Here is a 16,704-nt window from a genome sequence, read left to right on the forward strand (position 1 = left end):
AGGCAAAACCTTTCTTTGGAAGACTTTATCAACATCTATCAGATCTAAAGGACAGATTGTTTTGACTGTTGCTTCAAGTAGTATTGCTTCTTTGTTACTAACCAGATGTAGAACAACACACTCTTGCTTTGGTATTCCTTTAAATCTTACTGAAAATTCTATTTGTTCTATAAATCGAGACAGTGATGCCTCCAAATTACTAAAACAAACATCGTTGATTATTTGAGATGAAGCGCTGATGGTTCATAAGCATGCATTTGAAGCATTGGATTGCACTTTAAGGGATGTTTTAAGTTTTGGTAATGTTAGCAACTCACATATCCCTTTTGGAGGTAAAGTAATCGTATTTGGAGGTGATTTTAGACAGATTCTACCAGTTGTTTATAATGGTAGCAGACAAGAAATTGTTAATGCGTCGTTAAGTTCTTCATGTGGACAAATTGTAAAGTTTTAAAATTAACGAAGAACATGAGGTTGAGTGTTGGAAAAGATCTATCTGAAATACAACAAACAAGGTTATTTGCAAATTGGCTCTTGGATATAGGAGACGGAAATGCTAATGGTTCTAATGATGGTGATGCAGTTATTCATATTCTTGAAGATCTTATTACTCAATCTTCTGATCCTATAGGTTCATTAATTAAGTTTGTATATCCATCATTTCTTGACAACTTGAACGATCCAAAATATTTTGAAGAAAGATCAATACTTGCACCGAAAAATCAAGTTGTTCAAGAAATAAATGATCGTCTGCTTTCATTGTTTCTTGGAGAAGAAAAGGAATACCTCAGTTTAGATAGCATCTGTCAAACAGAGTTTATTCACAATCAGTTTGATGAGAGTTTATATTCACCTGATGCTCTAAATGGACTTAAAATCTCTGGTTTGCCAAACCATAAGTTGATTTTAAAGATCGGTGTTCCGATTATGTTACTAAGAAATATCGACCAGAAAAATGGGTTATGTAATGATACTAGACTTCAGGTAGTATCATTGGGTAATCGCGTCATAGAAACAATGGTCTTAACTGGAAGTAACATTGGACATCGAGTTTTTATTTCAAGGTTGTCTTTAACACCTTCAGACAACAAAATTCATACAAGTTCAAAAGGAGACAATTTCCCCTAACGTTTTGTTTTGCTATGACCATAAATAAAAGTCAGGCCAATCGTTGAAAAAGGTTAGGTTGTTTTTGCGAGAACCGGTTTTCTCACACGGTCAGTTATATGTTGCTTTATCCAGAATAAAAAGCAGAGAATGATTGAAGTTATTGATTTTAGATAAGGATGATAATTTTGACTAATAAAACTTCCAATGTTGTGTTTGAGGAAGTATTTCAAAATCTATGTTAAACTCTTATGTTTATTTTACTTATCAAATAAAGTTGTACTTACTTACCATCCACAATTAAATGTTTATTTACGGTTATTAACTTTTTGGTCTATAATTTTTTTTTTAACTTGCATCTCCTGGTTTCCATGGGTTATAACCTAGTTAAGAATATAGAAAACTAGACACCTATTTATCCACTTTATCCCCCTAAGATGCCCAAGATAAAGAAACAATTATAGTATTATACCCATGGTTGACAGAATAAATAAGATATTGGAAAGAATATTAGTTATCAACTGGATGAGATGGTTTGAAGCAAAATCATTGTGTCCATGTAATAAAAAAATCATCCAAAATTTCATAATAATTTATATACTTCAAATACATATATGAAAATGAAAAAAAAAAAGAAATATTAAAAGTCAACAAACACCTAAATAACGTTTCCAAATATATAATTAAAATAGTACCCGACTTTTAAAATGCAAATAAAAAAAGGTTGATTATCATTTAAATGTTCATAACAAAATAAAAATCGGAATTCAGAATCTCTCTCGCCAATAATTCTTATGATTACCAAATGAATAAAGAATATATGAATTAGAATGCCTCTCATAATTCATCTTTTTAATATTGACATATTTCTTTTTAAAACCCCAATAAATGTCATGAATCTGAAAAAGATTGTTGCTAAATTAGTAAACATGTATGAATTTTTGACATTTAAAAATAAAAACAACACAATGAAACATGATAACAACTAACAAGGCATGGTTTAACTGATTTTCTAACAGAACATTTGCAACAAAACATTGATAATTACCAACAAATTATAACTATTTTTTTTAAATTTAGAAAACATTTTTTTAGTATCAACGTTAAATTTTTATACTTTAAGTTGATAATCAAATTAAGGTGTTATCTTAACCATGGTTAAGTGCCAAATGACTGATCTGATCAGATTGAAATTGTCTTAACAGCTTCAGAGATTGTTGATACAGATTAAGGTCCATTCCATCTACATTTCTACCAACTCTTGCTTTTAATATCCCCTAAAAAAAGTAAACAATTAAAATGCAGTTTCTAATCTTGATGAGGATAATGAGGGCATTTATGTCTTTTACATATGATGGATAAGGAGTTGTAAGCTTATGTACCTCATTATTTGGTTGAATGGAAAGTTCTCCAATGAACTGATAAAGGGAACCCACACGAAGATTGAGTCTTAAGTGTTGAGTGTCAACTGCTAAGGTAACACCTCCATCAGCAATAATGGCAATGGCTGACTCAACATTATGTTCTTGTAACCTAAAATCAGAAAAGAATGTAGATTGTAGGATAAGAATGTAGATGAATCCATTGAGATCAAACGATTTCACTCACTTTCCATTAACCCTAAGGGATGCTCCTTGCTTGAAATGTGAAGAAGATGAGTTGAGTTCTTGTAGAAGAACCAGGGCACCTGAGGGTATGGGAGCAGATGCCATTGAAACACCAACAATTCACAGGAAATTCAGTTATGTAAGTATTCTGCAGTAATTTGAGCAATCGTTAGGTTTTGTGAATGTGGCTTCTAATTTCTGGTTTGGGTTTTAATGAAAAACAGTAACAATAACAATAGATAGTTTTCGAAAGAGATATGAACACATACAATGTTCTTCGATACTCGAATCGTTTTCAAATTAATATGAACACATACAAGGCGAACAATAAATAGAACTTCGTAAGATTAAGATCATGCGAATGCTTAGATTAATAGTGTCACAACTCGCAACAGCAACAAATTAAATATGAAGGAGAAGATAATCATGAGACGGAATAGCAGATGCAAAATTAAAGAGAAGAAGATGAATTAGGGCTCGACTTATTTGTGTGTGCGTATGTGGCACAGAGAGAGAGAGAGAGAGAGAGAGAGAGAGAGAGAGAGAGAACCTTCACCGGCGATTGAAGTAGGGCATGTTTCCGGTGGACCGTGACAAAAGGGATGCATGATTCATGAAGATCGACGCATAGCCCATTCTACGACCAAGATCCGACCCGTATAGGTATTGTATTTAGTGTACCATTTGGTCGTTTGGTCCTCACCGGAAATTGGCATTTGGTCCTCCCTAAAATTTCGTTTTAAGGTTCGTCAATTTCTTTCAAATCCGTCTAACATGTCTAGCCTAACGAACTGGATTGATCTGGTTCGGTCTAAATTATCACCTCTATGTCTAAAGAATTGTGAATCGGACCTAGACCGCACAGGTTCGGTCAAAGATCCATCAATTTCTATCAAACCGGTTCGGTTTGGTCCAAATATTTCACCTTTATTCTGGATAGCCCAAATTCACACATTTGATCCTAGTATTAGATTTTTGACATGGAAGGTTATGGTCCCTATCAAGGTTGGCCCTTAAGGAGTGCAGGATCTCCGGAAAAAATAGAGCCTGAATTTTAACCATATTTTCTAAGCAACATGTTATCCGCATTTTTGAACAAAAATTAAGTGGTTCAGTTGGATAGAGGCACTCCTATCTTCAATTCTCATTCGTGAAACCTATGCTTTGAAACATATAGATGTTTTTTTTTACATTATCCCTTGAAATGTTAAAAATGCTAACACCAATTTATTTAGATGTTTGTATCAGGCATTGGAATAAATAATAACATGTGAAAATCATTAGTAATAAACACAGTGATAGTGATTGACTATCAAGTTTAGCAAAAAGGAGGGTTGCTCGAGCCTATGTTTTTGAAGCTTCATTCGTGTCCATGCACAAGTTCAATGAACTTGGGCTACGAAATCCAAGATTTGCACCATCATGCGCATGGATAGGTGTTGGAGTAAAACCATACATATAAGTTTCTAAATATATTATACATTCAAGCTTATAAACTCATTGGAGTGTGGTCTTTCTTCCAATGTGGAACTCATTCTCACACTCACCCCTCTTGTTAACTTCTATTCTCAAATACTCATTTTTGAGTATCGATATCTCATTCACACATATTGTATTTTTGACGTATGATATATTATTTCGAAGCTCTCACGAAGAAGAACACAAACTTACTTAGAGTTATTTATATATACAACATATGTATATATTTATATCTGTCCAAAGTTACTAAATATATAAATATTTATATTAGAATTTCCAACAGATTGGTTAACAACGATAAAGTTTTAAATCCAAATTAATATGCAATATAGCTGGATCAAATGTTAAAGGTTATATGTAAAAAATACAAGATACGTTTATAGTTCTAAAATCTACATACCTATGATGATTATTTTGGCTCAAAAGTGAAATATTTCTACTTTGTATTTTATAATAATCATTTAATATTACAATCTACAGAAATGATAAAATTGGGTGTTACAATTAGCACGATGATTTGTTTAACGAATTAGATGAAAATTTGGATATATTCGACGAGGACTCGGGCAATGATTCGAATGACGATGACGAGTAGGACGATTTCAAGTGACATATTTTGTTTTTATTTTTTTAAATTCAGATATTATTAATTGTTAATTATGTTTTCTGGGTCGTTTTTTTAATCTAGGTTGTGTTTTTTTAATATTTTTTGTTTTCTAGGTTTTTCTAATCTTAATTGTTTTTTATTTATCTTTTTTTAAGTAATGAAGTATTTTTATTTTAATTAGTTTGTGTTTCTTAATCATTTGTAAAAAATTATATTTATTTTTTGAATTATAAATATTAAAAATCAATTTTTTAATTTAATAATAATAATAATAATAATATTAATAATAATAAAGATAGTGAAAGGTGACTATTTCCTGCATTTTGGTGAGTGAAATGAAAGTGATATGAAAACCGACGTCAATTAAGAAGTAAAAGGTGAAAGGTGATCATACTCTTAGGTCTTATAAAAAAAACTATTGTTATTAACATAGTTATCTACATGTTTTTATAATAAAATGGTTAAATTGGTTATAACTATTACTATTAATACCGCTTCTTTAATGAAAATAAGCAACTACCACTGGTTAGGATTACAAGTCCAAACGTTTTTTAAACGAGTCATTCCATCAATTGGATCATATCCAATTGATCGGAACAACGTTCTTAGTTCTAATCTTGATTGATTCAGTTGAAAGCCAAAAATTTTTATCTTATTCGTTATCACTTCTTTTCATCGAGCTGGTGTTACTGTATTTCAAAATAACCCAAACCATGATCATGAGTACCACCAAAATCACCTTTTTAATTTTTTATGAGTATTGTTCTTTCAAAAAAAAATTAAAACGATTGTGTTATATATAAAAATTATTGAAATTGTATGGGTGAAGAACTTTTTCGTACTTGGTGAAGGCCTGCATAGAGTTTACATATTCAACCGGGAAAATATAAAATACATGTCAAAATGTTATAAAAAAGTTTAAAAATAAAAGTTTAATATAAACAAAACAGTTTTTAAGGTTCAGTTTGGCTTTCTTGAATCTTAATAGCTTTATTATCCCACATCCAACAATTATGTTGATTGTTGAATACAAAACTATTTAGAATTAATATATATTTTTTTAGAACGGCAATTAATATTATTTTTACTGTAGTGTGTCCTAAAATAAAGTGTATGATAATCATATATAAACAAATTATACGGTTTGCATTCAACATCCAAAGAGATGGATAGATATTAGTGAATGATTCAAATGAGACCAATTTTTTTGTGAGACCCAAGTACTCATTGCTACATTTTCCAAAAGAAAACGCACTCATTTCCAGTCACATATTTTGGGGTCAATTTCTTTTTTTTGTTCAAATGATAAGAGAAAATCACAAGGCATCAATTTTTCTTTCTAAAAATAAAAAAGATAAAATAAAGAAAATAAAAAAATAACATATCTGATTACGTAATTGTTCATCAATACAACTTGTAATAGAAGATTTTGAAACTTTACATTACATTTATGAATAAATTCCTATTAAGATATCTAACTTGAACATTTTTCTTTCTTGTTTTCCTTAATGTTAAAAGTAACATAAATCATTACTCTTAAACTTTATTTTCATTTTTTGTTTTATTATTATCGTTATGGACTCCTAAAACGCATGGCTATAAAAGGATCATTGAACGAACCACATATGCACCTCTACCTATACTTTCAACGAAAATGCATGTTTACCCGTTGAAGTTGTTGCTATTTAATAAGTAATCCTTGAAGAAAAAATTAAAAAAATAATAAAACTAATACAATTATACAAAGGCATGATTTCTTTTTCCACTTTCCATTAGCCAGGAACATTTATCAGATTCTTTAGAAGAAAAAAAAAAGGACAGTTTTTCATGTTTGAAGTCCTTTTGTTAAACGCCAAAATAAATATCAAAAACATGTATACAAGTAATTTTCAAACAAGTAAAAAAAAAAAGCTGAAAAATCTCATTTACATTGTCCTCAGCTCAGATGATATACAACAGCTATTTACTATACCATCAATTCCAATACGTATATATATCAGATGACCGGAGTATTAGTATTATCCGGTCATCTGATATCAGATGACTGTCCAGTAGTCATCTGTACTTGTGGGGCAAGAAATGAAATTTAGTGAAAAACTTGAGGTGAAGCGTAATACTCGCTTTCTTTAAACATGGGGCGTAGATCTTCTTTGCACATAAAATCCGTTGGAAAAGAAACCAAATGTCCCTTCACACCTTCTAATCTATCCATTGGATCAATTCCCTTCACACTTCCATCTTCATATGATTCAATACTCTTTGGGGCTATTCCTAAATCAATCGTAGTATGACCCAATTTTGCCTTTCTCTCACTCACACATTGCCTCAATGATGCTCTGCAAACATAAAATACCAACCTACTTTAACTTCCTTCTATTATTCAAGTGCAATCATGTAATATAAATTAAGAAACGAATATTTACCTGGAATGAATAAGATCGTTTGGAATGCAAGAGAAGACATCTTGGTAGATCGTGGTATTCGTCTGTCCAAAACAAACATGATGATTAGATTGATACAAAAGACGTAAATACCCCTAGAAAGATCAGATTAGGTTATACCTTTGCAGTTGCCATCCATATGTCTTTGTAAGTCGAATCAATCACGGGGTCAGCTATTTTATTAATCTGAGAAATGAAAATTTTAATTTAATTAAGCATTTATATGATTTAAATTTTAAATTTTATAAGTTATACCTCTGAAGTATGAAGACCGAGGTGTTCAGACCATAGTGAAAGGCGAAGACTCAAGGCAAATTTTCCAGCCTTCCAAGGCTTGCCTCCCATGGAAGATTCAACTACTTCTTTATCTTCAATAAGTACTCCAATCTGAGGAAAAAAGTTTTTTTTTTTTTTTAATATAAATTATAACGTTGTGAAAGAAGATTAAAAATAAAAAAAAAAAAAACCTCAGAATCACGTAATCCGAGCAAACTTCTGTCGTTTATGTTAGCGGATCCAACTAAGACTGTGTTGTCATCAACTATCATAACCTTGCTATGCACATATACCTAAAAAACAATTTGATTTTCATTATAATATAATCTTTTATGATATTTAGTGATAAGAAGTAAAGTAACTTACAGGACTGGAGGCAATGATACCATCATGAGAAAGTCTACCATGAGCTCTAAGACCATAGAAAGATATGTAGTCATGAACTCTAGGGCCAAGAACATCAGACAGATTATGTAAAATAGAACTGTTTCCTCTTGATATTGTTCGATACTGCCAATGCATAATGGCTCTTACAGATGCTGCACCCACATCATCAAGCCCACCCTGGAACCCAGGTAACAGTGGAATGACGATAATAACCCTAAAAAATTGTTTTTCGTTATATGCCTTCAAGATACGCCTGTATAAGGATTCCAACACACGGTTTCGTATTATCTCGTCTCCAGAAAGACCTGAGATGAAGAATTGATTCTGGAAACAAAAGTTGTATTTTATAAAATTAGAGCCAAAATTACCAAATTTGGAAAAACCAAAAGTTATGATGTATAATACCTCGATGTAGATGAAGTGTTCAGCTTTTTCAATAAGAGAGCAGTAAGCTTTGTGAATGCTCTCTTCAACTTGACTTGTCCCAGCTGACCATTGACTCACACTCCTTAAAACCTAAAATTGAAAAATGTACAAATTTAAAAATGTAATAATATATTTTAATTAAAAAAAGATTTACCTGACAGCGACAAGCAACACAAGGACCGACTTGACCTGTTTCATCAGCAGAAACAACCAAGTTACCACGCTCCTGAGTCTCCCACCATTCTTTATCAGAAGGTTTCATCATCATGCCACATGGCGGTGCCACGTCAGCAAACAAATCTTTCTCAACATTCAAACTAAAACTAGCTCCCTCATCCACAAAATCTCTCATTGGCATATCTGGAACTGAAGTTTCAGCTTTTGATTTCATGAAAGAGAAAGAAGCCCTAGAAGGCCTACTACTACTACTACTACTACCGCGTTGACCTTGACCTTGACCATGATAATTTGTTGACCCATTAGAAGCTTCTAGACCATCGGCCTCTTGAGGGATTAGCAATGGGATATCTTCAGAAGATGCAGAAGAAGACAAATCATCTTGGTTGATTACTTTATGATTTTCTAGAATTGTGGAGCTTTCATCTTCTAAATCTATGTTGTTGCCCATGTAATGTGGGATCACCATGTGCTGTTGTGGCATAAGTAGTGGAATGCCTTGCTCATTCGGAGCTTTATTTCTCTGAAACAATTATTACTCATGTCAGTCAGAAAGAAATAGCAATGTAGTTTCATCGTTCTTTTTATTGTTAATAATTATAGCATCTTACTTGTCAACATATAATATTAAACTCAGGATATAATAATATATATAAATTAAACAAATCCATACATACTTTTGCATAATTCCATCGCTGAACAAAGTGGCGAGCAACATCACGACATGGTGGTCCCCACAAGGCACAATGGACATCATGCCATGGCATACGAGGATAATTTTTACGATCAAGCTCATCCTTCATTGTATCTTCCCATGAATTTGGTTCAGATTCCCTGTAAATTCCAGATAAAAAAAATGAGGCTGCTGCTATGATATGGTGAAAAAAATCATTAAATTACAGAGACAAATTACTATGATTTACCGAGGGTTATAATAGTCTTTTCCAGGCCAAAGTGTAGCAGGGTCATCACCGACTTTGTGGTCATGTGAGTCATAACGACCAAAGCAAAGATCAAGTCCACCAATGAAGCAAATATCATTATCAACAATGACCAGTTTCTCATGGTGGGACCTATTTTATTTGGTACACAAAAAAAGAAAGATTAATTAGAAAATTAACGGAATTAGTCTTAAAGATCATAAGAATCCAGAAACAGGAAACCAGAAGTACACCTAGATAGGTTGCATGTGTTCAACATTAATTCCAGAAAAAGAAGGGGTAAAATGGTCATTTACCATAGATATACACCGCTAGAGAAATGGTCTGGAAAACGTAAAACTCTGACATTTTCATGGATAGCAACCAGTTTTTTCTTGCTATAGACACTATTAATTTTCAGGGCAAGTGCAAGCTCTTTATACATGAGAATGTAAATCTGCAATCAAAGATATATCAACAAAACATGTTAGGTAATAGGTAGCTCACAATATTGATGAACTTTATTACAAATTTAAAAAATAATAATAATAAACTACCTGAACACCTTGCTTGGCTTTAGCCTCCAGCAAAGCATCAAGGCGAGAGGAGGCATGGGCTTGAAAAGGACGCCGCAAATACAGTTCTGGACACAGCCACCAACCACACATAAATATCTGCATTATTAAACTCATAACAATCTTACCATTCTTTCAAATTAAAAAAATAAAAAATAATATAAAGTCATGTAAACAAATAAATAAATAAAAACCTCCGATTTTGCGCCTTCGATTGCTAAAGCAATTGCTTCAAAAGCTGCACAACCATCAACAAACCACTGAGCCTGACTTCCATCATCAGTCAGGCCACGTGGTGGAGCAAATGAACCGAATCTATGAGGGTAACACCAACCCTCAGGTGGCCTTAGTCCAGCATCATTAACTGCAGTAACCCAATCCCTTACTTTACCTTTGTTTCTACTTCTTATTGTTATGCTTCTGTTTCCACATGATACCTGTTTTCATCATCAACACATTATTAGTATTCACAAAGCCTTCAATCTATGTTATACTTATACTTACCATAAATGAATGTCTTAAAGGATTATGTTCATTGATTTCTTTAGCTAATGAAACTCGACCTTCTCCATTTCCATCTGAAGGGGGAAGAACATCAAACACAATTATGTCCAATGGCTCTGAGTCAAACGGGTCTTTTAGCAGTGCCAAGAATCCAGGCTTCAATACAGCCCATACCTGTATAAAATATTAAAATTTAATACATTATAAAAGTTAATATGAAAGATTGAAATAGTAAAATAGTACCTTTTGCCAATTGTCATTGCAGCAATTAAACCAAAAACAAGCGGAGCATTTTCTTTCATCATCCCTGTTTGAGATTTTAGGTAAGTGCTTCACTAATACGTATTCTTCTTTTAGCTTGGAGCCATACTCTGGACAAAAGGATAACTTTGAAGCTCCCATAAACTTGCATACCTGTTTTCAACAGAATTTATGTAAGAAAGATGAATATGATTCAAGTTTCCAATATAAAATATAAGATTATAAGTTAAAGTTACTTCTCTGGAATTGACAATGTCCAAGTTTCCAAGAAAATGATTCAAGTATTCCTGCATTGCTGTCTTTGCTCTATCTGACATGGAATATTGTCTTCCAAGAGCTGGGCGTATCATTGGCAAGGCTGCACTTGAAGGAACATCTCTGAACAAAAAATCACCTGTAAGAACTATGATCATTATAGCCATGAACAAATATCCCCACTCATCCTTCCAGTATTAGGTACTTAGTAATCACCTTTTTCTAACACTTCCCTCATTGTTTGATGTCATTACATTGTCATCAGGATCATCATCATCATCATCATGCACAACTGCAGGGTGGTCACCTATTCCTAGGTTTTGAAGCCATTCTTTAACCTTCAAAAGAAAGATTGTCAGTCTTGATAAATCGGTTGTAATCTAAGTGATGGAAAAGTAAATAAGAATGAATAAAGAAAGGTAAACCTGTTCTTGCTTCTCCTGAATTTCCTCGATAATGGCACGCTTCTTTAATGCAAAGTGTAAATAAAATACATGTGAAGCTTTCTTTACTAACTGCCACTTGAACTGCAGTCCAGGGTATACAAAAACAGAGTGAATCAGTAAAAAGCAAATCGGGTAATGAATCTCATAATAGGCAATTCTTCATTCAACTATGAATTCTTGTTCGATTGTTCAACTAGTTTTTAAAATCTCACTATAGGCGATTCTTCATTTAATTGTGCAAATGTGATTGAAACATGCAGATTGCAATGGCAATTTTCAAACTTCAATCACAAAAACTAAATAGAATGATATACAAAAAGCAATAGATTATATTAGAAACGTGATCAAGAAGACTTGATAATAGTTTCTAATTTAACTTGTTTATTAAGCAAAGTGATGCAAGTCAATCTTCTCCGATCTTCCTTTGTATTGTTTGTCCAACAGAGTGTTTGATCATACATGAAATTGATAGAGGGCTCCTTGTTGAATATTATGCGTAACTACATGACTACATCAAACCTAACAACAATTACAGCAGTTTATACATATTCGTAATTAATTGTTCAACAAGTTTATATCAATTTCGTCTCGCAATTTAAAATTACCTAGCGAACATATATACTCCATGAATTCTGATCAATCGCCAGTTTAATTAAACCACACACATAATAATTCAGAAACAGTCTGCGATTTAAAGAAAAATACCTGTTTGTACTGGAAGTCAATAGTGTAAGAAAGAAGCATGGGACTAATATCACCGGCGTCTGGACGAGAGACATGTACAATTGTGGCCTTGGGCAACTCATCGAAAATTCGAGTTCCCTCAGGCGGATTTTGATGAAACGAGAAGAACGATGACAATCTCGACGGCTCCGATTGCATTTGGACGTAATGGGATCCACTCCCTCCGCCGGGCATCAACTGCTCTGATTCCATTCTTTCACTCAATTCCGATCAAAATCTATAGAAAAATAATCAATTAAATTTCTGTACCCGTATAGATTTATGCATATATATCTATATATACCTACGTGTATCAACTGTCGTCTTAGATCGAAAAAGCAGACGAAATTGATGTATTCAATTTTTTTGGAAGAGAGAGAAAGGTAGATTTAGTAGGTGATGTACCAAATCTGCTAACTCCATTTTCGGAATTCGGAATAGTCGGGTCGGGTCGGATCGGGTCGTGCTTGGTTTTGTGCTCCACGGTTTTTTCCCCTTTTCTTATTTAAAAAAAAAAAAAACTTAAGTTTGATTCGTTTATAATGTGCAAAACAATGTGAGAATTATATTTTTTTATTAAGATTAAGAAAGTGATAAAGATTTATTGCAGTATAATAATTATTTCTAGAAGTTAAAAAACGATCAAGATTTTGACAATCAACAAAACCCATTTTAAATCTCATTTAATCAGAATTTATTTTTGACTCCTTACAATTTTGAGTAAATCTAATCCACATTTAAATCTTAATCTAAAAAAAGAAAATTAAAAAAAAAAAAAAAATCTTATCGATAATGATACTTCATGATAATTGATAGCTATGAATCCAATAATTGTTATTATTCTCGCAGGAAAAACCTAAATTCAAAAACAAAATAAATAATCTTTTTGTCTCTCGATATGTACATGGAAATCATTAAAAAAAGAAGTAATATATATTATAAGGTAGGGAAGGGAAGTAAAAAGTGTTGGGAGCAATTTTATGAAAATAGGGTCCATGTACATAAAATCAAATAGTAGGGCCGATTCCAACAAGAGTCCTAATTGATTTTGTGAACTTCAGCCATTGCGATTCCTAATTTCCTACCCGCAGCCAACATCTGGGATATGTCAATCACGTGCCCCTACTATAGTTTGACCATTAACGACATCATCTAGGCTCTAGCTGTCGAACCATTGACCTTTTTCACAATTGTAACTCAATTTTCTCCTTTGATGGAATCTTCGGGGTGGGTCAATGGATGGATTAATACAATTGTTAGAAATATAATAGATTAGTGAGTAAAATTGTGTGTTTTCCTAATACTTTTATTTTACACTTGGATCATCTTTATAATGTGTTTCTGTTTTGGATTTGGTCCATGACTAAATTGCCCTTACTAATTATTTTCTATAATTAATTTATTGTTTTTACTATATATAAAATAAAAAGTAATATGTTTATGCTCCACCCCTCACTTTATCTCCTAACCTTCAAGTAGATCATCTTCATCATGTCTTTACAGCCACCACATTCTTCGATGGAAAGCCCTTCATCAAAACCATTGGTCACTATTGTTTTCTCCGACAAACCCATAATTTTGGTAAACCCTAGAATCCAAACCTTAGGTCCTCCACAACCGATCCACCCCTTGTCCCCTAACCCCCAACTGCATCTAGTTTCATATCCTTTGCTCCGTCTATTCCATTCTTTATTATCTCCATTTTTTTTGTTTTTGGTTTCAAAAGTCGATTGAGTGGTCGTTGGAAGAGCTCAAGCTCACGCCTCCATGAAATCTGGTAACTTTTACTCATCTGTCGATCATATCCATATGTGTATTCTTTCTTCTCTCAGATGAAATCACAAATATCCATCCGCCATCAACCTTCCTCTCATTTCGAAATAAAGCCATCGTCGTTGGAAATCCTCTCGCTGTTTTGTCTTCCTCTCATTTTGTTCAGATTCGCTTGTTCATCGCTTACTCATCGTCGTTGGAAAACCACCTAGATCTCTCTAACCCCTTACCAGTAAAAACCTTTGTACCGACACCTTGGCTTCATCTTTTTCGGTTTTACTCCGTCCACGCCTCCACCGAAAACCACTAAACCTCAGTCCTCCACCATTGGACCTGACTTATGTCAGCGGATCCCTTACATAGTGCTAACTCGTTGTCGGATCTACTCAACCTTCCACCGCCATAATGTTTTTGTGGTGTTGTTCCAAATTTGCTCAATCTTCCAATACATACCCTTTTCGTGACATTATTTATTATATATTTGATTGAGAATCAATATGCTTTTGTAAGATTTGGTTTTAAGTCGTGGTTTGGTTTAGTGTTGATTGCAGGTTATGATTTTGTATACATCTTTTGATTTTGATTTTGTAAATAATGGCAAGGGGTAATAGTTGATGGTGAAAGTTGGTGTGTTGACTAAGGTGGGAGGTGGTGAATCGAGGTGGACTTTGGATGGGAAAATAGAATGAGGTTTGAGGCGTAGTTGAACCCATTTATCTATAAATTATTTTTCCTTTATTTTTTTTAATTAGTAAATAAGAAACAAATAATAAAAAAAAACTAAAAAAAAAAATACAAAGGGTAATATAATCTTTTTATTCACTACAAAAGGACAAAAAAACACATCAAAATAATATGCTAGAGAGGGTCCGAATGCAAATTAAAAATTAGGATCAAACGTATCATTTTATCCAAACCCCAAGGACGATTTAAGTAATTTGTTCATAGTTTAATAACAAAATATCTTGTAATCTTCATTCTTGAGCCACTGCCCTGTAAGAACAAACTTGGAGTCGTGCTTCATATACTTGAATGATGAAATTTCCCCAATTTCGATTCGCTGCTCCAATCAACAATTGATCGGTCGATCGATCAATTCTGATATATCAAGCCTAAAGAATTTTACTCTAACTTGAAAAACGATGGAAGTTTCGCTAATTCATGATACTTTAACAACAATCGACAAAAAACACAGCCATCGCTTAGGGTTTGCTAATTCCCTCATTCGTCGACACAACTTCGCAATTTCTTCACCCGATCAACAACAACGCCTCGAAATCTGCGCTCAAATGTTGCCGATCGACGCAGTCGCTCCACCACCTGTAAAACCTAGCACCATACCTAAGACAGGCGCTAGAAAACGTTCTCGTATCAGAAAGAGAATTAAAGTCGACAGCTTTGGTGCTGATGATGGAGGAGACGGAGGAGGGTTCTTTGGTGGTGGCGATGGTCCGTTTGGCGGCGGCGGTGGTAGCGGTGGCGGTGGCAATTTCCATGGGTTTAATTGGGATGAATCGTCTTCTTCGTCGTCGGATCCGGCTTTCGATTTCGTCTACGAGGCACTTACCTGGTTTGTTCTATCAAATTGCTTGCACTTCGCACTCAAGAGGGTGGTGAGGATGGTAGCTGATGGAGTTGCTGATCCTGCTGAGAGAAGGTTGCGTTGAGGATTTGAGGTTTGCGACTATATGCTGAATTCGTAACTGGTAAACCCCGCTTTCCCTGAATCATAGTCGTTTAAGATCATTCTGATGCAAATATTGTATATAATTCAAATGGTTTATGCTTCTATGTTTTGTTTGTACCGATTGTTCTTATGGCAGTGTATATAACTTACAAGAATGATTAAGGTTTCTTCATGTCCTTTTGTTTTGTCTAATTCGAAATTAAAATCTAGATGCTTTGCTGCTTCATATTCATAATGATGAAAGAGTAGACTCTTGTTGGATATGCTTGATTCTGCAAATACATGTATGCATGTCTTTCATCTTTGATGTTTGGTAGTTGGGATTTGAGAGGAACATATAAGAAAGAAAGATTAGACAGAGAATTAGTATAAACAGGGTTACAACCCGTGGAAAGCAAGGAACCAAGGGGAACAGATTTATAAAATTTTATGAAATTTCAAAGATTTAAGTTTTTTAAACATTTGTATTGATTATTTAAAATTACACCCATCCTGACTTCATATAGATTTTGTACCTTTACTTATCATCATTCTTTTTATCCATATCGACCAAACTATGCATCCATAAAAAAATAAAAATAAAATAAGGATCCATTGGTAACTTGTAGACCACAAAAACTAAAGTACAAGTGAATGAAACTTTTTTTACATTATAAACTTTCAATTGTTTCAACTGTTGAATTTTTCTGTTGAATATTCATTTGACAAACTAACCACCACTTCAAACAATTTTTTCAAGCATAAGAATATCACATCTCCATCTTTGGTTTCTTTGCAAATAATGGAAACATTTGGAAGTATTTTGTGGAAAAAAAACTCAAATGGTTTCCTTCAATAAAAAATGTTTATTCTATGATTGTTTCAAGCACATGTTGAAAAGATGTTTATTCTATGATTGTTTCAAGCACATGCTAAGGGTTATCAGAAAACCATCGCATCCCTAAAATTCAATGATAATATTGAGTTATTTGCAGAAAAAATGTTATAGATCTGAAGAATAAAGAATGTTTGCTCAAATGTGAAAATGTAAATGTTGAAAAACAATAATTGTAA

At 33.2% G+C, this 16,704-nt stretch overlaps 4 protein-coding genes across 6 annotated transcripts; 2 read left to right on the top strand and 2 right to left on the bottom strand.

The window, feature by feature from the left end:
• The first annotated feature begins 468 nt into the window (after window positions 1–468).
• On the top strand, window positions 469–1,128 carry LOC111881932 (uncharacterized). The gene has a single exon (XM_042896137.1). The coding sequence runs from the start codon at window positions 469–471 to the stop codon at window positions 1,126–1,128; it is 660 nt and encodes a 219-aa protein (XP_042752071.1).
• A 692-nt stretch (window positions 1,129–1,820) lies between these two features.
• On the bottom strand, window positions 1,821–3,422 carry LOC111881958 (CST complex subunit TEN1). Of its 3 annotated transcripts, none has more exons than XM_042895885.2 (4): window positions 2,984–3,235; window positions 2,716–2,862; window positions 2,490–2,640; window positions 1,821–2,006 (listed from the first exon to the last, which is right to left on the bottom strand). In XM_042895885.2, exons 2-4 carry the CDS (start codon window positions 2,817–2,819, stop codon window positions 1,875–1,877), a joined length of 387 nt encoding a protein of 128 aa, XP_042751819.1. In that variant the 5' UTR covers window positions 2,820–2,862; window positions 2,984–3,235; the 3' UTR covers window positions 1,821–1,874. The 3 variants fall into 3 exon arrangements, with proteins under 3 accessions (XP_042751819.1, XP_042751817.1, XP_023734105.1); XM_042895883.2 differs by lacking the exon at window positions 2,984–3,235 and adding an exon at window positions 3,265–3,422 and having other exon boundaries at window positions 1,830–2,006; XM_023878337.3 differs by lacking the exons at window positions 1,821–2,006; window positions 2,984–3,235 and adding exons at window positions 2,077–2,384; window positions 3,265–3,422.
• Window positions 3,423–6,537: 3,115 nt separating this feature from the next.
• On the bottom strand, window positions 6,538–12,635 carry LOC111881927 (phospholipase D zeta 1). The gene is made up of 20 exons (XM_023878305.3): window positions 12,500–12,635; window positions 12,174–12,429; window positions 11,448–11,549; window positions 11,239–11,360; window positions 11,004–11,145; window positions 10,750–10,920; window positions 10,507–10,680; window positions 10,197–10,439; window positions 9,985–10,101; window positions 9,745–9,884; window positions 9,431–9,580; window positions 9,185–9,341; window positions 8,485–9,030; window positions 8,310–8,420; window positions 7,884–8,228; window positions 7,709–7,810; window positions 7,497–7,628; window positions 7,362–7,427; window positions 7,224–7,285; window positions 6,538–7,136 (listed from the first exon to the last, which is right to left on the bottom strand). The coding sequence occupies exons 2-20, from the start codon at window positions 12,402–12,404 to the stop codon at window positions 6,887–6,889; spliced, it is 3,363 nt and encodes a 1,120-aa protein (XP_023734073.1). The 5' UTR covers window positions 12,405–12,429; window positions 12,500–12,635; the 3' UTR covers window positions 6,538–6,886.
• A 2,189-nt stretch (window positions 12,636–14,824) lies between these two features.
• LOC111881943 (uncharacterized) lies at window positions 14,825–15,877 on the top strand. Its single transcript, XM_023878325.3, has one exon. The coding sequence runs from the start codon at window positions 15,107–15,109 to the stop codon at window positions 15,629–15,631; it is 525 nt and encodes a 174-aa protein (XP_023734093.1). The 5' UTR covers window positions 14,825–15,106; the 3' UTR covers window positions 15,632–15,877.
• Window positions 15,878–16,704: the final 827 nt, after the last annotated feature.

The sequence above is a fragment of the Lactuca sativa genome, chromosome 6 (genome assembly GCF_002870075.4).
Source record: "Lactuca sativa cultivar Salinas chromosome 6, Lsat_Salinas_v11, whole genome shotgun sequence".
NCBI classification, from domain to species: domain Eukaryota; kingdom Viridiplantae; phylum Streptophyta; class Magnoliopsida; order Asterales; family Asteraceae; genus Lactuca; species Lactuca sativa.

What these genes read in the sequence shown, in the direction of transcription:
- LOC111881943 (XM_023878325.3), top strand. Translation starts at nt 15,107, where the DNA reads ATGGAAGTTTCGCTAATTCATGATACTTTAACAACAATCGACAAAAAA.
- LOC111881927 (XM_023878305.3), bottom strand. Translation starts at nt 12,404, where the DNA reads ATGGAATCAGAGCAGTTGATGCCCGGCGGAGGGAGTGGATCCCATTAC. An exon ending in CTTTAAGACATTCATTTATG is followed by an intron (nt 10,440 to 10,506) that starts GTAAGTATAAGT and finishes TGATGAAAACAG; the next exon opens with GTATCATGTGGAAACAGAAG. An exon ending in AGCGATGGAATTATGCAAAA is followed by an intron (nt 9,031 to 9,184) that starts GTATGTATGGAT and finishes TAATTGTTTCAG; the next exon opens with AGAAATAAAGCTCCGAATGA.
- LOC111881932 (XM_042896137.1), top strand. Translation starts at nt 469, where the DNA reads ATGAGGTTGAGTGTTGGAAAAGATCTATCTGAAATACAACAAACAAGG.
- LOC111881958 (XM_042895885.2), bottom strand. Translation starts at nt 2,819, where the DNA reads ATGGCATCTGCTCCCATACCCTCAGGTGCCCTGGTTCTTCTACAAGAA. An exon ending in TCCCTTAGGGTTAATGGAAA is followed by an intron (nt 2,641 to 2,715) that starts GTGAGTGAAATC and finishes TTCTGATTTTAG; the next exon opens with GTTACAAGAACATAATGTTG. An exon ending in CCATTCAACCAAATAATGAG is followed by an intron (nt 2,007 to 2,489) that starts GTACATAAGCTT and finishes AATCTTTTTCAG; the next exon opens with ATTCATGACATTTATTGGGG.